The following is a 26655-nucleotide window of genomic DNA, read 5'->3' as shown; positions in this document are numbered from 1 at the left end:
GAAAGAGACCCTGAATGACACCGGAAGTAAGGTGAAAGGGCTTTCGTTTGTTTGTTTGTTGTTTTTAAATATCACGTTAGGCTACATATTCATGTCACACTTTGCAATGTCCTAGTTAACTGTTCTACCCACAAAAGTTTCTCTTTAACTATAATACTCACTAAATTACAGTTTGTTGTTAAAATAAAAGCACAAATCACTTTTGAGAAGCAGGAATATGCGCACAAAGGCTAAATAAGTGAATCAGTGTGAACGTTATTGTAATTCAAACGACGCTTTTTATAGTGGCAGGTCTGGGAGTATATTGTGGGGGAAAACAACGTTTATGTTTACGGGAATTATTGTTATGTGTTTTCTGTTTGTATGCTATAAAAACCTTATTTTAACTGGCTTTTATTTTGGAAGCAATGACCGGAAAAACTCTTTGTGTTCTTTCTGTATCACTTGACTGATACTGAGGTCAAAGAAGAAGAGGAGGAGGAGAGAAGGGGAGAGGAGGGAGAGTTGGGCGTGCTAGGAGTTGTTTTATGTCTGTTGTAACATACTGCGAACTGGTTTGACTTGTCACGGAGCCTGTCGGTCAAACAATGTATTTCAGTCAGAGAAAATAGAAAATAGTCAGCTAAAAAAGAAGGAAAAAGACACCCGGGAACATTAAGGCGTTGCCACAGCAAAACTACGTAGGATGGGCGAGCGCGCAGACAGTAACGTTTCTGCGCGTAATACCACCGGATCCAAGTGGCTGCTGCCTGTCAGTGAATTCTTGGGTTTCCCTCTTGATCAGGTAGGAGTATCTGCCCATAAATCAATAAAACGGCATTTCCCAAGTTATGTTGTTTTTATAAAAAACAATGTCCTGTGTCGTAATGTTAGAGAGACGTGCAGTTACTCCACAAAGGTCATCGACGCCCACATTGTAGCTGAGATTACAGGATTTTGGTGTTTAGATTTCTCCACAAAATGGCATCAGAAACTGACTTGCAAAGTTTATTAGGCTACATACTTTTGGAATCGATAGGCCACTTAGGATGATGAAAGTGGGGAAAAGTCAAATAACCTTGCTGTCAGAATATGTGTATTAGGAGTCTTTTACTAAAAAAGATGACATTTGGTTTAATATTTGTGAGCTTGTGTAAACTCCCATCCTACTCCCTATTTCTCTGGAACAGGTGAATTTTCTGGCATGCCAGCTGTTTGCCCTGATTGCTGCCTTCTGGTTTCGTCTCTACCTCAGTCCCAGCCATGCCACTCCCCTGGTCAGGCACGCTGTGGCCACTCTCCTTGGCATTGCCTTTCTCATCTTCTGCTTTGGATGGTAGTGTATGAGACTGACAGAGAAACGCTCAAGCAGTACTCCATTTAGTGTCTCTCATATGATGCAGCACCTCTTAATTTTGTTCTTCACCGTGTGAGTAACTTGCCTAAGTTACCAACATGATTGCCAACATGACCCAGTGTGCCGGGTCCTGTGCTGGCTGTTAGCAGCACCACAGGCTTATAATTATAGGAGGACTGTTGACAATAAGAGTGCACAGAAAGGAGATGCACAGGAGAAATGTTATGGTGGCATTTCATCCATCAGTAACATGTTTCAGTAACATTTCTAGGCTGCACTGATACTCACTGTATCGTATCACAGACATACAGCCCACTTCGATTTTAAAACACTGTATTATTTAAATAACAGTTATGTTGCACATTTTATGATAGTGTGTGTCCTTTTCTGCAGGTACTCAGCTCACATCCTGACAGTGGTGGTTACAAGCTACTTGGTAATCATCAGAGCTGACATCAACAATGTACACAGGTAAGTGATGGTATTCATACTTCAAAGGGAAAAAGTGAGATAAAGCCATGCCATGGAGGCAAAATGTTGGGATTATATAATGAATTTTTAAATGTTACAGCACTGAAATGTGGAATTAGGTGGAATTTAGTATGTTCTTTGCCAGTCTTTGCCAGATGTCTGGAATGGGAAAGTGTGAACAACTGTGAAAACTTCTGCAGCTGATCTTTATAACTGTCTGGTAGCCTGGTTGGTTTGGTTATAGACAAACACAATCCTGTTGTATTCCATAATCATTAAGTCTGCTACAAGTGTTGTTTCTAGACCAGGCTGAACTGTCAGAACGGCAGCATCTCCAAATTAAATCTCTCTCTTTATTTTTCTTATATATCACTATCTGCTATGTATATTGTTTATTGTTAAGCACCCAAACACCACAGCAAATTCCTTGCATGTGTAAACCTATGTCAATAAAGCTGATTCTGATTATTTTACAATTGTAGTTACTGTTGTCTCCAAGTAAAACTTGTCTAGACAAGATCAGCCCAGAATCTGACCCCTGATCACAATCTATGTCATAACTGTGTGTCTTGTGGATTAGGCAGATGGCTTAGTCTAGATAGTGAACAGTTTTGACATTTAAATCTGTACAACATAGATTTCTTTTGAATTTACCTCTTAAAGTCATCCCCACACATTCCAACCCAGACAACAGTGTGATGCACTCTGCCCCATTATCTTCTTGTTATGTGTGGCATGAACTAAACCTGTCACTAAAACAAACTTAATGTACAATACCTAAGGCGAAAGGCAGCCAGACATGCCAGCCAGACCAGTCTCATAGATCAATGGAGATCGTGAGACTGTGTGTCTCTGCGTGTTCAAATGCCTATTTCTGTCTTTGCAGCCATGTGTATAGCTTTGTGAGTATAAAGAAATGCCTCTTCATGTGTGTTGTAGTATGTCATATAGTTTTGTGTCATGTAGGTATTGTTCCATACAAGTAGAAGCCAAACACAGTGTAAAGTGTGTTCCGGGTTACATAATAAGTAACATACATACTACATCACACACCTCTTTATCACCCAGGAAACTCTAGGGCACTCCCATTTAAACATAAATGAGAAGTCATTCTGTTACGTTATAATGTTTGTATTTATGACTTTTCATAGTAGCAGCTCCTCTCATACATCAGGGTACAGTACGCCTCTAAAAGATTGTTATCCGATATGCACACCAAAAAGGTTTAGACGGACATTTTTAAAGGAAAATTGATGACATTAAGGTAAGTATTAAATTGTTTAATAAATTGTTATTCGGTCACATACAGTTGACATCCATGAACTGAGCTAACCCAAGCCCATCTGCATGGAGATACATAAGAAACACTGTGCAGAGAAAACGGCACCATTTCCACAAACCCAAACTATCCCATCAGTCATTCTAGATGTTCCCTCAGTGTAAAATCTCTGCGGCGAAAAGGCAAAGACACAAAGCTGTGTATTTAGCAAATCCTGCCAATGTGATACAAATTCCAGTATGTAATCTCTTACGACTTATGGCTTTACCAACATAAGATCATATAATAAAAGACATTTCTTGTGTATAGTGGCAGCCCTACATGGTAATATGTACAGGTATTGCATTTAAGACCATAGCACCTTAATTGTCCTTTGTCTGATTTAGTTTTGTTCATTCCTCCACACACAGGTATTCCATGGTGACGGCTATGGGCTACTTGACCGCCTGCCAAGTGAGCAGAGTCTTCATCTTTAATTATGGAATATTGTCCACTGACTTCTCTGGGTGAGGGGAACAAAAACTCACTCGGTCACTCGGCTCCCTTTTCCTCCCTGTTTGCCACACCTTCTTGGTGACAGTGTATTAGTCATTTCAGTTCGTATGTTATCAGTTAACATTTCCAAACTGCGTTGTACCTGGTTACTCAGTCAACAGTGCTACGGCCCTGTGTAAATACAACACCACTGATTAAAAAGCAGCAGTGTGGACCATTGACATTGTCCAGCCAGGCAGAGCTAAAGTACTCGTTGGCTCACTGGCAACTTTGTTGTGTTAAAACGAGCCTGCTTCTAAAGGAGTGGGCAGTTTAGTCTTTAGTATGTTTCTCTTTAGGGGAAGGGTTTCTGTTAAATAACAACATGACATTAGGCTTGGGCAGCATTTATTTTTTCATTTATACCTTCCCTGACATTTTACCGGGGTATGTACGGTATGTGACGTATTTGTGTAAAACAGCGGAGGGTGGGGGTGGGGTACGCAAGCAGTCTTCTGCTTCGTGTGCATGGTAGTTTTTCGGGTGGGAACAGTAGAGAGAGTTGAGTCGCGTTGCCTCAATGTATATTCACGCTTCGCCGCCCGCCTACGCTGAGGGTTTACACTAAAATACATCTAGGGCTGCAACTAACAATCTGCCAACACTTTTACGATTAATTGACTAATCGTTTAGTCTGTAAGATGTCAAGAAATAATGACAAATGACAAATCACAATTTCATCTTCAGATCAGAGCTTCTTTTGTCCAACCAACAGTCCAAAATCCGAAGACTCTTATCATAAATGACGAAGAATAGCAACAGTTCCTTACATTTAAGAAGATTAAACCAGCAATATTTCACATTTTTACTTCAAATTTTTTTTATTTTGATAAACGATTAATCGATTATCAAAATAGTTGTAATTGATAGTTGTAATTGATTAATTGACTAATCGTTTCAGCTCTAAATACATCCGCTCAATACAGCATTTCTGTATCAGTTTAATAGAAAGAGGAGTGTCTTGAAAGTCATACCCTGGTATACCATAATACATGCTCTCTTTTGGGCTCTGTAAAGATCATTAAGAAGTGCTAAAAGAAGAACTTAGCAACGCAGGTGGGGAACAGAAGATGGGCAGTGACTCATCTGTCATTGCTCATTAATATTTGAAATGAAACATTGCATCATCAAAAATGACTATTTAGAAATAAAAACTCTGTCCACATCTATGAACTGCAACGGCATTTAATTCATAGCTTTTACATTGGCAGAATGCAGTTTCTTTGAGAAAGTTACTGTGGACCACATCTCATAGAGAGAGCTGGGCCTCCTGGGATTCACAAAAACCAGACAAATATTTAGCTAAACATGGAGCTGCAAATGTATGTGTTTTGTCAGGATAATGCCTGAGGTGGTAACAACGGTCTTACTGGAAATCTTCATACCAGATAAAGTGGGTAACAGTGTTTTCTGTGTGCAGTCATTCTTTAAAAGGTGACAGTCGACTGTATTCAGCAACGTTTGCCCAGTTCTGGAGTGGATGAATTTACTGGCAGCACTCACTTGTACTCCGCGTGACTTTGGTGTTGAGCAACCAGGCCTGTGAGTCAGCCTTGGGCAGGGTCTCTATTAAATTACAGATCCAGCTTCTTTAAGCTTTAAGCAGATTGGACAGATAAATGGTTGTGAATCCCAGAGATGGTGTGCATATGTTTAACTACTTACACAGGATTTGATCCGGTAATCCGGTGCCAAAAGAAATACTTAAACGTTTATTCAGTGTTTTTTTTTAACCCAGTTCATTTCTGTTGTTAATGTGATGTTGTTCACTTTTATGTCCTTATTGTCACCCTGATATGCTGTGTTGCGTTCCCTGTTAAAGGAGGCCAAACACAATTAATCTAGAGCTTGTCTCTGAAGTCAGTGTGCTATTCTCCTGTTTGTCAGTGAGCATTTCTGTAAGCTGATCCTTTCCGAATTCATGCATGGCAGCAGAACTGAAATTGAACTGGGTCACAGTCTCGTGTAGAGTGCCAACTTTAGCGTTTGTATGGAAAAACAGAGTCCGTGGGCCACAGTGCTGGAGCGTTGCACATACTGGCCAGCACCCTGAAAATGTTTCTCCTAAGCCAACTGCTAACTCTCACTGAGCTGGCACTGCCAGCCGCTCGGCCAGCCCCTCTCTGCCTCGGTTTTCCATGCTGTGCACACAATGCAGCCCACTCACACACAGGAACCAGAGAGAGAGAGAGAGAGAGAGAGAGATGTAGTTTATGTGTGCCTTTGTGCACACACACTCACATTCTTGGGACAGAGAGGTCTCTATCTGTGAATGAAACGAGGAGAGGGGGTGTGAAACTAGTGTGTTCAGACTTACTGTACAAGACCTCAATGCCCTCCACCGTCGCCTCACTCCCAGCACTTTTCGGCGTAACTTACTGAAACAGCTAAAACCGAAATGTATACTTTATTTAATGTATGTTGTTCTGGAGGAGTGTTAAAAGTGCAAGCAAGTTATTGCATTGTGCTGTTTATTACATTGCGTGTGAAAAATCCTACAGTATTTGGCAGATGAAATCCTCTTACTAAACACTATTCCGTTGGTGTAATCAACTTTAGGACGTGGATTTCTTTTGAACGCCGTGAGCTGGCCAAGATGAAGATCAGCCTGTACTGGTGTCAGAGAGGGACAGTGATAAAGTGAAAATGTAGGGATTTGAATTAATTGCATTGGAGGAGAATGAATGAAAAGTGCTTTCTTTCACTAAACAATCCTACTGCTGATCAGCAAAACATGCTGACTACTGTCTTTCACAACATTTAAAAACATAATTCCTGTACTAGAAACTTGCCCACTTATATCAGGCTGGCTGTGTGAGGTTTCTAGGTTCACTTGCACATAGTCAGGTATTTTGTAGTCATATCATTAGGTGTATGATTAAACATTTATCCCAACTGGGTGAGGAACAGCCAAACTCTGCTAACAAGGTGAGGTTGCTGTAGACACCTTACTTTTGTCAGAAGGCATACACCATGGTAAGACTGAGCACAGCAACAAGACACAAGGTCTTTCCCAGGCAGACATATTAAGGCAGAAAGCCGTTTCCAGATGTGCTGTCCAAGCTCTTTTCAAGAAGCACAAGGAAACTGACATTGTTGAGGACCCTAGACGCATTGCAAAGAAACTTACTGCAGCAGATGAAAGACACATAATGCTTACTTCCCTGCATAATCGGAAGATGGTCAGCAGTGCCATCAACTCAGAGCTGGCAGAAAACAGTGAGACCCTGGTACTCCCTTCTACATTCAGGATGCATTCATGTGCAATTGTACCTAGAAGAGGTTATGGCTGTTTTGAAGGCAAAGTGGTCACACCAAATATTGATTTGATTTAGATTTTTCACTTTGTATTTTGTTCATTGATAAATATATTAAGATGTCTGTTTTGGAAAGCATTCTTACTTAACAGCATTTTTCCACACCTGCCTAAAAACTTTGCACAATTTTATTTAATTTTTCGCTTTAGAATATCCACAAAGTCAGTGTCTAACATTAGTTACCTGCAGTGTGTGTTCATCAGTGGATACCAGCTTTCCCCCCAGATATTTACAATTGAATTAATCAATAAAATCCTTTTTTTCCCCTGCTCAGGCCTCTGATGATAGTAACCCAAAAGATCACCACTCTGGCTTTCCAGCTGCATGACGGTAAAGCAGAGGAGGACACACACACACACACACACACACACACACACACACACACACACACACACACACACACACACACACACACACACACACACACACACACACACACACACACACACACACACACACACACACACACACACACACATACTCACACACACACACACTCACACACACACACACACACACACACACACACATACTCACACACACACACACACACACACGTTAGCATAGAAATAGTGGAGGCAACATGCTCTCACAATTTACATACATTTTTATCACTTTTTACCCCTTCTACACAAATGTAATGACACTATGACAGACAACCAGCATGCTGATCCTGAAACTGAAGCAGCTAAATGGAATTCAGCCATTATTAACTTTATTATTTGCTGAAAGTAGCAAAATGGAAGTTTCCAAACAGGTTAGTGATGACTTCATCCCTTGTCTTTCAGGTATGTGTAAGAAATCTGAACAACTGACCCCGGAGCAGAAGCTTCTGGCTATAAAGTAAGTTTTTACAGTGGTTAAACATACTACTGACCTCAGTCTTTTTGTATTTAGTGGGAATTATAACAGTTACAAAACCTCAGGGGATATGCTTTTTGGAAACAAGTCTGAGCACTGTGCTCAGGGTGGAGGTCTCTGATGTGATTCTTCCTTTTTTTTCCTACTGAATATAGCGGATTGCCTTTAAAACCTGACCTTTGGGGTACACATAGTTTACACTGTAGCACTGATATGTATCTGGACCCAGTGTCCCTGTCAAAGTATGTATGCACAGAAGGTTGCATCTGAATTAACACGTTATTTAAAGAATAAATAACTTTTTCTTTTCCTTTAGCTACGAAGGAGAATGACAAGGAGATGCAATAATGGTGAATAGCTTGTTCATGTCAAGAGCATGCTGGAAACTCAGAAAAGATCATTTTGCATGGAAAATATGACATTTTTATGCATGTGAATTGATAAAAGTATATTCACCAGTGTACCATGCATGCCTTTTTTCAAAATAAAATTTAAAACCTAAAACATATAGAGTTGCTCTTGTGTGAAAACCCTGCAGCTCTAAAGATGGTAATTGTCTCACCATTGTTAGCTTCCTTTAAGATTTAAATGCTCCCTGTAGGTTTGGATCACTTTTATTAGTTCTGATTCAGACTTTACTTATCAATTCTAGTTTTACTGTAAACATTACACTGGCATATAAGTTTGATGCATGTTTAAGCAGCAATGTTACTTTCAGGAGTCAATAAGCTTATTAAAAAGCTTCTTTTTTTATGATTTCCTGACTTGTTGGTATTTGGAACTGTTTACAATTCAAAACCAGTTATCAATACTCAATCGTGGTTCTTTAAAGAGGTGGTATTATGCTTTTTGGCTTTTTCCCTCTCCTTTATTGAGTTTATATCTTTTTTGTTCATGTAATAGGTTTGCAAAGTGAAAAAGGCCAAAGTCCAGCCCAAAGGGAGTTCCCATCTCCCACAGAAACACTGCTCTGAACTGCCTGAAAACAGCTCGTTTGTAGTCCAGCCGTTTACCTTTCATCCCTGACGACACAGACATGCTGTCAAGAAATTACTTTTAACATGAAGGCAATAAACATTTTAACGGACTACGTGTCCTCATGCTGATAATGTGCCGTGCTTATGTGGCGACAGAAAGTAAACACGATTTGCGGTGCTGCCGTCTAGATAAAGTGCTACTATATACTTTCATTTCACGTGTTCATGCTGCTTCACGTATTTGTGGACAGCAGTTGTGCTGCAGTGAAGCTGTTTCCAGTTCAGAGAGCTCACGGAGCAGCACGTTGTTGAGTGTCTGTCTGAAATACTCCAAACTTCGCGGTCTTGTAGCTGGAGCTTGTCCGGGAGAATCCGGATGTAGCGACGCATCGATGAATTTATGTAATCGATTACGTTGAAGAATCGCCCCAGCACTAGCATCATATAACACATGCCAAGCGGGTAGTCTGACACACCCTCAAAAACACCGGGCTGCAGCACACACACATAGCTAAAACGAAGCGTTCAGCACACAGGGTGAAAAGAGGAACTCCAGCAATGTGTAGTATGACAAAAATATGGTGTTTTTTGAAAATTAAAGCAAGTAAACCTGTTCTGGTACAACCCCTAAATAAGATTTTGAACCTGAAAATGAGCATAATACCACTTCTTTTAATATGCAACGCAGCTGATGTAATCGAAGGGCCAAAGGAACCAAAACCTAAGCTAATTATAACATTTGGATGGTAAATGGTAAATTTGATAAAATCGTTATTTGTCATTCACAGAATATTTCCTTTTATGTAACATTTTATCTGACAAACAATAATAAAGGTTTACAGGGACCCCTTTTTGAATGTTAATTTTTATTAAGAAAATAAATGGCATGTTTTTCAACCAACTTAGATGAAAATAAACAGTAACACTGTTGCATTTCACCTGAAGTGACCAGTATTATCATACTGAAAATAAAGAGGTTCTACGTTGTTGTTCTTTCTGCAGTTTGAGGCCTTCTCTCATTGAGTACCTGAGTTACAATCTGAACTTCATGAGTGTCTTGGTGGGGCCGTGTACTAACTATAAGGATTACATAGACTTCATAGCGGGCAGACACATCAGCAGGAGGCTCAGACAGCACTCGGGGACATGTAATGGGCAGAACGGCTACGATAAGACACCGGACCCATCACCTCTGGTAAGTTCATGAATGCATATCTAGTTGCTGCTTCCGCTGCGGATTATATTTGATAACACATCATAACTGGGGACTATAGCAGGGGTAGATTTTAATCTGTCTGTCTATGCTAGACCATTTCTCTTGCAGTCTTCTCGTAGTTAAATTTTTGTATTCACTGAGACTTTTCCACTCATATCAGGAGGTGTGTTGTGAGACAGAGCACACTGTCTCTGCTTTGTTCACTTGTATTTGAAAACCAGCTTAATGTCACATTCTTTATGCTGTCTGAAATCTGAAATAATCTCACCGTAAAGCAGTAATTATCCTTGCTCCTTGGCCCATATTGGTTGGTCTGAAGCTTGGAAGTTTAAGTGTAAAGAGGCAGTATTAAAAATAGACACTCCTTGGCTGGTGTGGATTAACCTGAAACAATGTCTCCTAAACCAGTGGTTCTCAAAGTGGGTCCAGGAGTCTGTTAGGGGGTCCCAGCAAAAAGGGGAAACATTTATTTTCACTCTAATTCCATCCATAAATAACACAGTGACAGAATGCATGACATGATTTTGGTCATGGGTACCCTTTATGTAACAAAACATCTAAAAGCAAAACTTGTCCTAAAGTTGTCCTGGACTTATTCTTTAGCAGCTTGTGGCTCATTTACGCTAGTCTCCTTGAGGTTAGGATTGGGGCCAATAAGAAGAAGAAAAAAGCGTAACCTGAGATTTGCTAGAGAGTAAATGGAGATTGGGAATGGTTTCACTAGAGCGTAGCAACAAACCAATATTGGGCTTCTTATCTTATATTTGCTCTGAAATGGTGACACACATCTTTCCAACATTAATGGATTATTAATTATCCAGCTTAATTGTAACTAATGGCCGTAAATATAGCCATTGACATTAAATATTTAATGGCTAATTAATATAATATTTTGGAGTGACTTGGATTTTCTCTACAGAGCGCTGTCTCTTGGAAATTGCTGGTCTGCTGCGGCTGTATGCTGTTCTTCCTCACTGTAACTCGGTCCTTGCCGATAACATACAACGTGGACCCCCACTTTGTCAGCCATGCCCCCTTCCTCACCAGGCTCACCTACGCTTTCTTCTCCATACAAGCAGCAAGGCCCAAATTCTACTTTGCCTGGACGCTAGGTGAGGCACTGTGTGTGCAGTTGTAGTTAGCTAATTAACAGCTGGTATAATGGGAACATGAGCTACAATGTTATTACCATGGAGGTCATGTGATCCCACCCCTTCCTCCTTCCTCCATCCTGTCAGCTGATGCAATCAACAACGCTGCAGGTTATGGTTTCTTGGGCATGGATGAAAATGGAAAGCCATCTTGGAACCTCATCTGCAACCTCAACATCTTGGGGATTGAGGTACCTTCAGTGTTGATCCACAGAACATAGTCTCTCTATACTGTGTGAAATTTCATGCACATTCATGTTGGTCAAAATCCAGCAGTGACTTAAGGATTGGAGCACACAGTTACTGTTAAGTGGTTATTGTTTTTGTTTTGTTTTTTCAGACCGCAACCAGCTTCAAGACCTTTATAGACAACTGGAATATTCGAACGGGGATTTGGCTCAAGACGTAAGTGCTGCAAATGTGAACTTCAGTACTCATGAGCACAGTCAGAAAACATTTACTCAGCTTTCCATTTCACAAACTTTCGTCTCTGCAGGGTGTGTTATGACCGAGCCCCCAAGCACAGGTTGGCATTGACCTTTATCCTGTCTGCGCTGTGGCACGGTGTTTATCCAGGGTACTATTTCACCTTCATCACTGCCATCCCCATCACCATGGCAGCACGAACTGTGAGTGCTCTAGTATTATTATATCACAGCAAAATATTGCAGCTATAGTAGTCTAAATTCTCACAGTCTGAGATTTATTCTTTAAGGAAGGTAATAAAATCTTATCATGTAACTTAATTGGGTTAGTTGGAATTACATCAACAAATACACCAATCATTTCACTGGTGTGAAAACAGTTATTTATCCCTCACTGTTCATCTGTCTCTCCCCACCAGGTACGGAAGTCTGTTCGCCACTACTTCCTGGGCTTCGGAGGATTGAAGCTGGGTTACGACATCTTAACTTGGGCAGCCACCCAGCTGGCCATCTGCTACACGGTCATGCCTTTTCTACTTCTTGCAGTAGAACCCACTTTGGTTTATTACAGGTATGTAATACTTGTTTTTAGTCTACCTATCCTCTTAAGCTCAATTCATGCTTGCCTCATTCATGTGACCGCGTGGGTTCAGCTGCCCACGTCTGCAAAGGTCGTTGCGTACCCTCGTGTGGACATCTGTGTGCTGCCCAAAAGTTGTGAACACACCGACTGTACGTAGTATAAGAGGGCCTGCTGCACGTGTCGTGTACTGGAGATGCTTCTCTTTGTTGATGCTCCTAATTTCTTTCCACAGCATATTATATTCCCCAGCTTTGGTCCACATCATGTCAATCAGTTGCACACACTCTCTTTTTTGACTTTTTCTTGTTGTTAAGACAACTGAACTCGATACTTGACGTCTGTGTATCGATACAATATTGCCACGGAAAATATCGTGATACTATGCTGTATCAATTGAAGTCTGCTCCTGGGACATTTTTTGCAGCATTGTCCCAGGAGCAGACTTCAAAGAGTGTATTGCCACAAATGTGTTTGAAGTGTTCAGTTTAAGTACTTTTGAGGATCCATCCAACAATCTGTCATACTAAATTTTTTCTGTCGATCACCTGATCGACTAATTGTTGCGGCTCTTGTATTAATGTATTGACAGGCTTTTAGTGGCATTTAGATGGTATATTAAGAGCCACTATTCCAGCAATGCCCTTTCTACTGGCTGAGCTGTGCCCAAGAATTAAATTTTTTTTATACATATTAAAATATTCCACCTTTTTGTTTGGTAAATTATATTTGGTTGCCTGCTCTATAACTTGGTCACATTTTCCTACTAATCAACATTTGAGAAAGTTACACTCTGCTTTTCCTCCTTTCTTTCCCAGGTCTATGTACTTCCATGTGCACATCATCAGCATTCTGGCTGTGATCGCCCTGCATTGGAAACAAAAACCCAGGGAACCCTCTGCCACCACCAAAACGTTTTCCTCCGCCTCCTTCTCGTCTTCGTGCTCAGCCCAGTGCCAGCCTGTTCACTCTAACAACAATGACAAAGTAGACTGAAAATCCCCTCTACGTGTTCTTTACAAGGCTCTCAGTCCACGATGTTCTCTCAGACAAGCGAAAGGGCATTCAGCCAATTTAAAATGGGAAAACATTATTATTTATTTTTTTGGGACAAGACAGAGTAAAACTTCGATGGTACAATACGATGCAGGATTTAAACCTATGCCACTGGACGTACATGGGGCTTTTCTGACATATTGTAAGATTAAGTACATTCACCTCCCTCTACCTGCCCCAACAACAATACAACAGAGGGAGGAGAGAAAGGAGGCTCACTTTCCTTTATCTGCACTGACCTGCCAGCACATTGTGAGAGCAGCTCAAAAACAGGTCACAAATACCAGGACACACACACACACACATACACACACACATACTCATGCATAAACTGACAGACACTAGGAAACAAATATGCACATACACGCTCATACTTGGTCACAATCGTATGGCATACAAAGGCTACTCTTGTGTTGCCACAACAGAAGAGCATGCCAAGAGGAGAGAGAGCCCTGGTTTATATATGTGTGTGTGTGTGTGTGTGTGTGTGAGTGTGTATGATCGTTTACCCTCTGTTACGTCCCACCAACCTCTGTCACTGACCGTGTGTGTGCGTGCGTGCATGCGTGTGACCTTGTCATGAAAAACTGGACTGCGTCGGTATTTCTCCCACTGTTAGCTTGTAGTGGCTGGATGTAAAAGACACTTGAAATACCATTTAGACCATGCAGCTCTGAAACTGTCCAGTGAAACCAATTAAGTCGTTTAACACAGGATGGCAGCTCCTCCTGGTGAGGGGACTTGACTATGCTGTAGAACAAGTAAACACTTTATTATAGTTTCTACGGATAATCATGGGCTTTAGCTATACCCCTGTAAACATAAAGAAAAAAGCTAACAAATACTTAAAGAATAAATTGTGCGATAGTATGGCAACAAGCTTTTGCTTATGTTGCTTTGCATTGAGTCAGCGTAGTCCCCAAGAAATCTCCTTTTGTGCTGAAGCAGTAGGGAATTTAATAGTAACATAGTCATTGATGTGTTACCATGTGAACGGTGCTGGATACCTGTTCGTCATATACAGTAATAGAACACAAAGCCATGGTGAAACTGAGAGGAAATACATTTGAAGTTTCTCTTTTTGGGAGGTAACTATTGCGCACTCAAGGAATGGGAAAATATGATCAAAAATAGAAATTCATAAATCAAATGTATTTCCTCTGAGTGTTCATTCTGTGGTTCTTTATGAAAAAGAACACATTTGAAAACAGTTTACCAGAGCTTATCAGCAGCTGCAGGTTGATTGAACAGAGACATCTGCTGGTTGTTTGTATTGTCTGAACTCTGCTGAAGGTAAGCCAAACGGGACTGACTGAAACTGCCGCGCTGCAGCATCTCCCAACGCAACTTCATACCAACTATGAACAGAAAGCTTATTTTTCTACCAATATTACAATTTAAAAATTCACAATATCTTCATAATATCTTGACTAGTTTTTACTTTTGCTCAATCAAACTTGATAAATCAGAGGGCGTTGCTCATGATTAGAGATTAGTAAAGCACGGTGAACAACAAACACAAAAAGATGCATTATTTAAAATTATTCTGCTTTTGATCAAGAAGTTATCACTCGAGGTTTGGGAGCATTGGGAGTGGCACAGTGGTTTGGTTATTAATGGTGCTACCTGGTGCAAGCTAACAAGTTAGCTCTCAGTTACATTTATTGGTTGGTTGGTTTGCTAAAAATGCTAATAAGCTGCAATGCAAGAATATTTTGTTTTGGTAGTGGAACTACCTAGTGAAGAAAAAAATTATATTGCACTTGAAAATGTCAGGTTGTCCCTTTTTTTTAATTGCATTGTATGGGTTGCCTAATGAAAATGCTATGTCTTTCTTTGGATAGCTATAGCATGTTAACCGCATGTTTATCTGTTTCATCATGTTGGAGACACAATCTGTGTATTGTATTACCTGCTTTGCATTTTAATCTCAACGTACTGACTGCAGGAATTTTATTTTATTTTGGACTTGCTCAGTTTACATATTGACTCAACCCTCTAATTCTTAATATGTAAAGCCTCAGACTAGAGTCTTTTTATACAAGGAAAAAGTACAGACCATGTACACGTGTACATGTTTTCTTTTCAGGAGGGGGCATCAAAATTACAATAAATAATAAATAAATCCAGCAGGGGAATTATTTAAGATTTCAAGGGAAACAGGGGGGGTATACATATTAACCTGCTATCACATTAACCTCTTTCTGACTAAATCTTTTTGGTAACTTTGGAGGAAAGCTGGGGATATAAATTTGTTGATTATTTTAGTGTTTAACTGCACATTAGTACATCTCGTGGAGTTAATGAAGCATCAGTAATGGCTGCTCTGGGGACTTTAGAGCTGAAAAAATACCCTAAATGCTTATGGTGATACAGTTAGTCCCCACAACAGCTAATGTCGTAGGCTGACTGCAGCCAAACTCCCCAAGACGTGTGTGTGCTGAAAAGCGAAAGCAAGTGTGGCTTTGCTATAACATAGAATTGCTGTTGTGAAACAAAGCCCTTATTAACTGATATGGAACTTGCCATAACCTTTATATTTGTTGTTGTTATGAGTAACCTTTTCATTGCACTGTATTTCTGCATGTGGCTAATATGTTTAATGCAGGGAAATAAGCAGTGGCACATATTAAGCATGAATGTGTTGTCAGAATGAGCAGCTATTTGAATGACTTAATACTGATTATAAGATATTTTTTGTATGTGTTTTTGCAGAATGTGCGTGGGATCAAATATTGAAACTGTGTGTGCATGTGTGTGTGTGTACGAGAAGGAGAGAAAGAGATACTGTCATTGACTATTGCTCCATTTTAGAATGTTTGTTATGGAGGAAAGGGTGAGTGTAAAAATATATAAAATATAAAAAATGCAAATAATAAGTGAAACTAATTTTTATTTGTTCAAGTTTGAGAATTCTGACACAAAATGTTTTATTTTTAAGTTAGTATATAATTAATAATAATGAAGAATGATAAACCATTATGAAGACAAACATGTCACTTTGTGCGTCTTTTCGGAACAAGTAAAACCTCTGTTCAATAATTCCAGGTGCCAGTGAGTTGTGTTTGTTTTGTTAGTTACGTTTTACGCCGTCTCAGTTACATCATCAAGTCTCATCTCTGATGATACTGTCAAAGTGCCTGCGTCTCTCTCCCTTGTGTCACCTGTCTGTTCCGCTCTGACATACACTAGGTGTGTGTGTGTGTGTGTGTGTGTGTGTGTGTGTGTTTGTGTGTGCGTGCGCTGTGTTTTGATCTAGGGAAAGGAAAAAATGGGACAAGCAACAACAAAATATGCTTTCTGTTAGATATATATAATATGCTTACATTTTTTTAGGGAGAACACAGTCCAATAAAACTGTCAGTTTCTTTACTCAGTATGAGAGTGATTGTCCTCTCTGTGTAGAAAATAACATTAAAAAAAGCTATGTGGAGAAATACAAATGGTTGGATGTCCCTTAGAATTGTTCCAACAAACACAATCTGTATGCATGTTTGTGTGTTTCTGTGTTTATGCATGTATTTCACTACCTGTGTCTTGTGAGAATGTTGCTCAATTATGTTATGTGTCAAAGCACTTTGGCATGCACAAACCTGGTTTGTTTTTAAAGTGCTCTATAAATAAATCTGACCATGACAACTAGTCCTCTATATCTACTCAATACACGGGTGGACTTCTGCAGGGACAAGGTGGTAGATTAAATGTTTCCCACTATTTTTTTCACTTTGTGTTTATCGAAGTGAGGCTTTAAAACCTTTTAATGTAGTGACATATTGTGGAGTAGCAAGACGCCACAAAGCAAAAGCTTTTTTCATTTCTAATGGATTCCTGCTCTTTATCAAATGAACAATATCATATTCCCTGCTTGCATTCAGAATTGAAAGAAAACTTATTTGTCCATTGCAAATATAATGAACAAAGCTGTGCTCATGTTTCCACTTTTCTTAATATGCTGCCTACATTCAGTTTGCTTTTGCTGCTCATCATCTCTTGAAAAGGTTTTTCTATAGTGCTATAGTAGCTGCAGTGAATTCTAATTATAGAAACAAATGTAGTGATGACACATGCATCATCAAATTGCCAAATAGCAACATTAAATTGCACTTAATTATTCATAATTATTGTACTGAAAGACAAGAGCCCACACCCAATACTCTTCCAATATCTCACAATATACCAGAGGTACCAGCAGATTATCTCACATCAGTTAATCACAATTTTAGCCTGTGTCTTCAGTGAACTAATGGCAGTAGCTAATATAAATGTTTTCTCTTTTGGTAAAAAAAGAGCTTCAGTGTGAAATAAACTAATACCTAACTCATGATATAGGAAGATGACCCGCTGTACGTCCCCACAGGTGTTTTTAATCTGCCTGATGAGATCTCCTCAGCACTGTGTGTGTGTGTGTGTGTGTGTACAGACTTGTGCTTGATTAACTCTCCTGTTGCACCAAGGTGGGATAACTTTGAATAATTTACAGCATAGCTCTGGCCAACTCCAACCTGAGTAGAAGTCCAATCAAGTAAAACCCAATCCCCTCTGGAGTCTAGGGAACTGTGAGACAGAGACTGGAATAGAGATAGAAAATTAGACCCTTTATAAGCAGATATCAATATCAGATATTTGTTGGATTTTTTTGCAAAATGAATGTATCTAATGTGCTAAATGAAGGAAACAGATGTGTAGAATATCTCACCAGACCCAGTCTATATAATAATGAAAATAATTTGTACTTCAAGCATTTATTTGAGCTAAAGGATCAACTTATGTCTCTGAATCAAACCTACATGTAAACAGATAAACAAACACTTTAAACAAATCCATTTGAAGATAAATTGCATTTGTCATAAACTAAAATTTATAATATAATCATGCAGAATGTCCTAGGAAAGACCACACCAGGCAGCAGCCAGGCACTGATGTGTTTTTTTAACCATGCAGATTTGATTTCATTGCAATTGATCTACCCATATTGCTAAAGGGCCAGAAATACTGTATGTGTATGTCTGTGCAGCAGAGAACAGGCCAAGCCTGTGTGGATATGTTGAAGTGTAAAATTAATGAATAATGTGTAGTAATTTTGACTTTTGTTTTGCACTTTCAGACTATAACACTTAAGCTAAGTTTAAACCAAGGCCTTATTTCTTAGTTCCTGGAAAGGTTTGGAGGTTCTGAAGAGGTAAGGTGCTACAGGACCAAATTCACTTCATCATCTGGGGAACATGCATGTCTGTACCAAATCTCATGGCCATCCATCTAATAGTTGTTGAGATATTTCAGTCTGGACCAAAGTGGTGATTCCACTGACATCATTTTAGAAGATTTTACACAAACCCAAAGTTGCTAGTTTTTTTGGTAATTTTCAACAGACTGTGTCAAATAAGATGGGCAATGTAGTCTACAAATACTGGACCATGTTTTATAAACTGTGTCTACATACCATATACTGACATGCCTCTGGCTAATGACTCCGGCCTGTCAAAATCTCCAACAAGTAAAGCTTTCCAAATCCTCCGAAACTAAAGCAGGTCCATACCAATGCTGAAAGCAAAAAAACCCTTCAAAATAACTGAACATTTCATCATTCATTTAATGTGCTTATTCACTCATCTTTGATTTAACATTTCACCTGTTTCAAAGATAAAATGACATTGATTCAAGCTAATGTATCACCTTTTCAGTACTGTGGTAAACTATAGATCTTTGTAGATTTTTGCTTTCATCCCAGTAACACAAATAAGTTTAGTGATGTCGTGCATTCCATGTAAAAAGAGGGTAGCCCCAAAATTACAGTGTTTTGACATAGATTATATTTTCTCACCATGCCTGACTATGCACTAAAGACAGTCTTAAAGCACTGAGACAGGCAATTTAATGATCCAATGCAAGGAGGCAAATTGCTACAATTATTGAAAACTATTACTGTTATTACATTTTGTCCATCAAGCAGACTTTTCTCATAACATTCTGCTCCATCTGGGATGTCTTTCATTGGCTGTCTAAAAAGGGAAACACGTGAGATACCTTGGGCTTTGTGCCTGTTTAGACAGCAAGAACAGTCATAAACCCGATATCTTGCATGATGCCATAGTTACTCCTGTTTTATCACCTCCAGTTATTCAGGTCTTGCTGCAATGTACAATTTTAGAACATACTCAAGTTTTGTATTATTCTTACAAAGTAAACATGTACAATAGGCTTTTTTTATTTATTAGCAGTGCATGCAAGGTCGAAAAGCAAGCAATCAGATCAAAAATTCTAACTACATCAATATGTTCAACTCTTTGCACATTTTCTTCATTTTTATTACTGTTAAGGATCACTGTTACCCACATAATAAATAATTAAAACACTCTTATACAGGGTAAGTCTTCAGAGCATGTTTAGTTATGGACTGTAACAGAGAGCAGTCTTTCCTGTTGAGGAATGTTGAAAATATACTCGCAAGGTATTTTTTTGTGCTGACAAACTTTTTTTCCATTCTTAACATTGTCCTTTGAGATAAAGATAATTTACAGTAGGAACATACATGAATACTAGTCTGAATATTATAACAAAATAAATACATCTTCTGCAAAGACATTCCATACAGTGACTCGTGGCTGCATCTTTCCATTTCAACTTCTAAACAGATTCAATGCCATAAACAACAGTCTCCAGTTCTGCTGATGGGACGACCAACCTGTGCCGGCAGATGAGAAACAAAACTCATTAAACAATATATTAGGACAGCTGAATTAAGACTTGGATTCATTGGTAGTGTCATCTTGAATGTATCCTTTTTATATGTTTCATGGCTGACCTACTGTTTTATTTACACATTTAAAAATACAGTAATCAGAGTAATAAATTATAGCCAAGGGAAGCTTAGCAGCTTGTGTTGAGGGGTTCAAATACTAAACACAAATCACATGATTTATAATGTATAAATGTGTAAAAGTATGAGGTGGGAACTGAACTAAACTACAAACTAAACTGCAAGAAACTTATCTCAGAATTTCAGCCAGCAGAGGGCTGTAGAGCAGAGACAAAATAATATATTTATAGGTATAGACATTTCTTTGATGTTGTTGTGCCTTCATATTAAAAAGCAGTAACATCTTTTTCACACAATATAAACAGGGAAACAATCATCTTATTTAGTGTTAAGCCAAACTGGAACTACTATGTACTGGGCTGTAGTTGTGAGTATTTCCAGGCTGCCCTTATTTGGCCCCATAAGAGAAACTGGACTGGAAGACTCGGGTTGTAGTCCAGCTGCAGCTTGGTTGATGCAGCGATAAAGGACATTAATTATATAATATTGAAACCAGAGGATTTCAGGTGGTTCAGTGTTGGTATTTCTTACTCTCTGCTTTAGCTACTCTGTCTCTCCCTCCCTCTGCCTCTCTGTGTTTCTCTCCTTCCTGCTCAAAACTTCTGAAAGTAACACACCCTTCTTTAAAAGGTTAGATTTTGTTGAACTGCATCTGTCTGGTTTCCTACAGTACATTTCGTGCATGTTGCTGCTTTGGGTAATTATCACAAAGCACACAAGCATATCATATAAAGTTCATTACCACCAGCAGAAGAAGCAGCTAGCAGGTGTTACATATCTAACCACCTGCATTCTCACTAAAAAAAGCTGTTGTTTGCCATGGAGTGTGAATGAGGCAGGCCGGCATGACTTCATTTAAGACTGTGACATCATAAAAAAGGGCAGACATGCTTGTATATCTGAATAATTAGAGAACTTTGTGTGGAAGGGTGCATCTTTATATGCAAAAAGGGCCCTCTTTCCTTGACTCCTCATCCTTAAAAACTGATAAGGAAACACAGCAAGGTCTTCAAATCATGGTTTAACGCTGCTGAATCAAGCCATTGGCCTCCCTCTTTGCTCAGACTTTCTGACAATATACAAGAAACCTTCAATGTCAGAATGCCATGTAAGACACAGTGCAGATTTACGTCTGAATGAACTCTTAAAGTGTTTTTTTTTGTCTTGTATTGGTTTCAAAGTATGTTGTGATATTTTAGCTTCTACCCTTACTTGCCATCTAACCATCTAGAGTCAGAGGTTTATATATTTAACAAATTCGGAGCAGAGGAGAGGAGGAGGTCACTGCGGTGTGTTTGAGATAAATGAGTTTCCGCCTGTGTCAGTCAGTCAAAACAAGGTGAGGTTACGGTGCAATAGTTGAGTAACAGCAGTCCAAAGAATCAACTGCCTCTTGTCTCTTCAAGAGACGTTCAGGTCCCTGTGCTTAAGTTCAAAGTCTACAATCAAATAATATCTAAAATCCTCTTCAGAATACCCTTCATAGTTTGACCGGGCCTTGCAAAGTAACCAGACACAGCCAGTCGGGTCCAGTTTAAAGTATTCTAATGGATTCAAAATAGTATTTGTCTCCGGCAAGTTGACAGTTTCAGTTTTTGCTGCTCTCTGTTGGAGCAGGTGGTGCTTGTGTTTTCTCCTTCGCCTGGCCTTTTTTCTTCTCATCATCGTCCTTGAAGAACAGAAGAGGAAACATGCCGAGGAGACAGCCGATGCCAACGCCCAGGGCTTTACCCTGCACAGAGAAAAACAGAAGTAAGGGAATAATACTGAATTTTAAGAAAATTGGGTTTTCAATAACCTGCACAACAACAAAGTCCAGCTTTACAGCTCTGTTTCCAGTAAAAAAAAAAAAAAAGGATATTAAAATGCATATTAAAATGTCTAATTTTTCTCACACAATGACTGAGTGATGGAAAGGGAACATCCCAGAGACTTCTGTTTCTGTTGTCACTGTACAAACCCCTGACCTGGTTTGAGGTTTACAATGCATCACATAACATATGGAATCCCTCAAATGCATCTTTGCAGCAGATTTGTTAACATCCACCCTGACTGAATTTATGCTGCATGCTTATTAGTCTGGTAGGCTTTTGTCTGTCTTTCACACAGACATAGAGATAGATATAGAGATAGACAGAGATTAAGTTTGTGGGTTTCAGTGCGTTATGATGATACCAACCGAGTGACAGCTGACTCTGGTCTGCCACATGTCAGCCTGTTTTGGGCTTAAGTCGGGAATCTGCATTCCCAGCCGAGACGCCAAAGCCTCTACGTAACCTGCCAGCCTATGGAGAGGAAGAGGCAGACGGGAAAAAGACGAATCAAACTCAACATCACTGTGACAGCAAGCAACAACAAATTACTTTGGAGTGGCACACAGAGGTGTTCACTTTGTCAAGTGAACAATTTGATTATCCTTCTTTCATGTTGACATTTCACATGACGGAAAGCCTGAATCACTCAAACAAATGTGGTGCAGACACTCACAGGCATATTAAAATTGTTTGTTAAGCTCCAGGCAGGAATTCGCACAGAGATTAAACTTGGAATCACTTATTCATGTTGGGTTTTCTCTAGCTTCACATGATTGTCTCATTTTGATGTTTTTCTGCAATTCAAGTCATGATCCATTAAACCATCCACGGAACACCACCAAGTGCAGCAAAGTAAACGACCAAAGTAATCGATAATAAACGAAAAACTAAATTAATCAGAACATTAATGTTCCAGTCTGCTCCCTTGTTGCTGCCATCTGTCATAAACCCAGCAGGGTGTCAAATATCAGCTCTAATAACAGAGAGAGCGCTTCCACTGTGTATAAATGAAATCACTGCCAGCACTCGCTATACACAGATGACAGACAGGCTCCAGCAGATAAAGAATAGTGTTCACTGAGTAACAGAGATGTAACATTAGAAACTCATCAATCATAAAAAAGTGTTATTGCAGGTTCATCAGTGAATCGATCAACAACCAGAGATGGGTAATCGGTGTTCAGATCCAAAAGTCAACTAAAGAAAGTTTATAGATTATCTACAGAGCAGAGAGAATGGGACAAAATGGCCAATATCGCCCTCAGTGGGGATAAAGGTCACATGTTTTATGTCGATATGAATAACAATGTGTGTAAGAAGGGAAAAAACAGAAAAATAAGAATAATGTTAATGTCCGCCATAATTGTAGTAAAAATATGCCTGGTTCCATAATAAAAATTAATGATTTGAGTCTGTGTCACATACTGTTTAATAATATCCAAAAAATAAACTCCAACTGCAGCTGATGCTATAAAAAAAACATTAGGAGTCTCATTATGGGTGGACTGCAACATCGACTATACAAAGCTGATAGAGCTCTCCTGTGTCTCTCAGTTGCTAATAATTCAGAACCGATCAGAGACCAGCAGAGAGAGACACCTGATATACGAAGAATAAAGCTGGGTTTGTGGTGTAGATGGTGATCTATGTGGTCAACTCAAACCTGCTGCTGCTGGAGTAAAAACATACAGTACAGGTCAAGCAGCAAGTCAATATTTTGACCCAGGTCTGGTTCAGTCACTGGCACTAATGGATCCTCAGTTCACTGCGCACACAAATAAGCTGCAGCTGGAGCTGTCGAGTCGGGGGAGAGATAAGTAGCAAGTAGCATATCTAAGAGGGAGACAAGGAGAGAACAATAGGAAGCCAGTGTGTATGTGTTGAGGTATATGTGTGTGCCTGGTGTCAGTAGCTTTTCATCATAGAAATAGAAACTTTTTGTGAGAGATTTACTTCAATTTTTATCATTGCAGATGGACTACTAAACTAATAAATCCAAAATAATTACATATATCCCAGCAGCCGTCTCCATTGATCACACTGTGGTAAACTATGATGACAACAGGGAACAGAACTGAGTCTCTAGTTTCATGGTCAGAGAAATCTTTGTTTGAATTTATGTATTTTGTATACTATTCTATTTCTATCGTGCTCTTCAAATGAATGTGAAATGGGACATGATGGAACTCAGCATGCTGCACCAGTTATATTGTTGTTGTTTTCTGCTTTTATGAAGTGTAAACTCATCACTAATCCAAATACTGACTCGTATTCATCAAAAAACTTTTAGATTTGTCTGGCACACACCAATAATGGCACAATAATTGAGACACTCCCGCCTTTGACTCAAATCCAGTCCAACTATTTCATATCCTTGCAACAGCAGAAGACAAAAGAAATCAGGCCTGCATCAGAAAATAAAATAACTGCAGTATTCAAAACACTGACATGATGAAATTTACTGAAAGCACAGTCAGCTGAGGCCTTGGATCATCTCTTAACACTGTGAGACTCACTGCCTGAAAAGAAGATTTGCTCAAACTAAAACTAGTTTTGTGATGTCTTTCTGGAACAACAACTGAATATCCCTGTTATTTCCCCAATACCTGGCACCTGCTGGCAGGCCTTCAAGAACCCGTCAAGCTCCACCCATTCGCTCTCACACTGCAGTCAGAAGCAGCTGCCTTGCTGCCTTCCACCAATTCAATTAAATTCAAATTAGCTTTATTGGCATGAATGTATAACAACAATATTGCCACAGTAATTAAAGCGTAAAGTAATTAAAGCTTGTGTGTGTGTTAGAAAAAATTTTATATATTAAAAATTTAAATAAAATAAATAAATAAAACAGTAAGCATGTGTGTGAACATCCACCATTTGTCTTTGTCTATTGCCCATTGTTAGCGTTACACCTTGTTTTGATGATTATAGGTGTTTGTGACTCCTCTTTGTTGCCTCCGATCGTAACTGTGGTCAATAACAAACTGTATTCTGCTGAGTTGGATTTAAATAGTTAAAAGGCACCGCTCTCATATTAGTGGTGATACATAGGAAACTGTTTGATGCAGAGAGCAGTGGTCCTTTGGCAGGAATGTGAATCAGAATCAGCGAGAAAGATCAACTACAGAGACATGATAAATGAGCTAGATGGCAAATATGGAGTGTTTTAAAATGGGTGGCCGGAGTGTCATTATAGAAATCATTCTTCGACAGGATAAACTAGGATTATGCTACAATTTAAATAAGCATCCGCCCAACTGAGGTATGCTTGAGCAGAACACTGAATCCCTTCTGGCCTTGAACAGATACCGGGATTTAAACCTCCTTAAAAATCTAGTTTTTCCCTGAGGCGATCAATGATCACACTATTGTTAATCCTGACAAATTTGAAAGGAAAAAAAATAAATGTGGTTGTTGCCCAGTCTTTCTTTTTTTACTTGGCTGAATACAATAACGCTTTACTGGATGTCTGCTCCAGAAAGCCACTGATGCATTGTGCACATAAGGAACACATACAGCAGCTGAGACTAAGCAGTGCCGGAGCATCAGCATCAACTGGCTGAACGGCCAGAATGACTCACAAGCTAAATTATGGACTTCAACGAGGTTAAGCAGGTTTCCTACATCTGTCTAAACACACAGAGGAAAATCTTTACCCCTTACACATTAAAAATGCACACACACACAAACACATATGTGGATAGAGCTGCACAGATTGCTCACCACAGGCACTAAACACACACACACACACACACACACAGGACTTTTTATACAAGAGAAGGAAAGCTCAGTCACTGTCTCTTGGTTGAAGAAAACAGACGTTGAGTGGGAGGATTTACAAACAATCATTGCAATGTAATCACCACAATAATGACTGAAGAGACTCCAGAGGAACATGCTGTAGTGACAGCTACATCTATTTGTGCTGTTCGATTACATGCCTGAGAAAATCACACTTCTCGCAGAGAAGCTGCTGCCTTTGCCTTCCACTGGGAGCTCTCGTGGATCGGCGGGCTAATGTGGAAATGAATGGGGTTTGGGCCATGTCTTACATCCTCTCCTACTAGTCACGGCTGCTCTCACAGCGGTGTTTCCTGTCTCCTGCAGCTCCTATTACAGGGACTATTATCTAGACTATTACAAATGATTATAACAATTTAGAAATGGTCACTGTTATAGTAGATAGTTTTAATTTACTTATTGTATTTACTTTAATGTCTAACATGTTTATGAATATTTATTTTGTTGTTTCTCACTGCCCTCAGACTACAGACTTAAAGAATTATGTGCCACTAATTACAACCTTAGTGTGTCTGCAAAAATTTTTATCCACTCCACCCACATGGGCTGGAGGGTTTCTGTAACACAACCGACAGACAAATAAACAATACATTTGAGTCTTTCCAGCAAATGTAAACTAAAGGATACTGAGGTTCACATCAAGTATATCAGCAGCATTTCAATAAATCTGTAGAGCTTTTAATTTGGCTTATCGAGGCAGGTGAGACTGAAGCTCATTATATCCAGACTGCCTGAAAATGGGGATCTCAATCCTCTTCCAAGTAAACGGCAGTTTGTTAGAAGTCAGAATGTAATCCAAACCAGCTACAACCTGCAATATATGCAAATGTATGGGTACAAGGACAGACTCACAATTCAGGTATTTTTATATCTGCTGTTAGTAAAGGTTAGGTTGAAAACAGCAAAGATTCCATACAAGAGCTGCAACGACTAGTCCAGTAATTGAATTGTTAAACAACAGAAAACACTCAAACAAATCCACAACAATTTAAATTATTTATTATACTGTATGTCATTTTT

General features: G+C 39.3%; 2 protein-coding genes across 2 annotated transcripts in view; one reads left to right on the top strand and one right to left on the bottom strand.

Moving 5' to 3' along the window:
• The first annotated feature begins 460 nt into the window (after positions 1-460).
• Positions 461-16845, top strand: mboat1 (membrane bound O-acyltransferase domain containing 1). Its single transcript, XM_038711892.1, has 13 exons — positions 461-784; positions 1170-1315; positions 1730-1807; positions 3497-3592; positions 7212-7267; positions 7726-7780; positions 9778-9970; positions 10911-11103; positions 11230-11333; positions 11483-11547; positions 11639-11771; positions 11987-12138; positions 12966-16845. Exons 1-13 carry the CDS (start codon positions 686-688, stop codon positions 13141-13143), a joined length of 1548 nt encoding a protein of 515 aa, XP_038567820.1. The 5' UTR covers positions 461-685; the 3' UTR covers positions 13144-16845.
• A 1928-nt stretch (positions 16846-18773) lies between these two features.
• LOC119897873 (transmembrane protein 65-like) overlaps positions 18774-26655 on the bottom strand; it is a 38524-nt gene continuing 30642 nt past the window's right edge. Inside the window, exons 7-8 of the mRNA XM_038711893.1 lie at positions 22200-22305; positions 18774-21752 (exon numbers count right to left, since the gene is read on the bottom strand). Of these exons, the coding sequence (XP_038567821.1) occupies positions 21609-21752; positions 22200-22305 (250 nt within the window). The 3' untranslated portion in view covers positions 18774-21608. The remainder of the gene's footprint in view (positions 21753-22199; positions 22306-26655) is intronic.

Source organism: Micropterus salmoides, unplaced genomic scaffold (assembly GCF_014851395.1).
Source record: "Micropterus salmoides isolate LMB-PRFRI ecotype aquatic unplaced genomic scaffold, ASM1485139v1 Ms_hic_scaffold_11, whole genome shotgun sequence".
In the NCBI taxonomy this organism is placed as follows: Eukaryota; Metazoa; Chordata; class Actinopteri; order Centrarchiformes; family Centrarchidae; genus Micropterus; species Micropterus salmoides.
The sequence above is the reverse complement of the archived record's forward strand: the minus strand, read 5'-3'. Positions and strand labels throughout refer to the sequence as shown.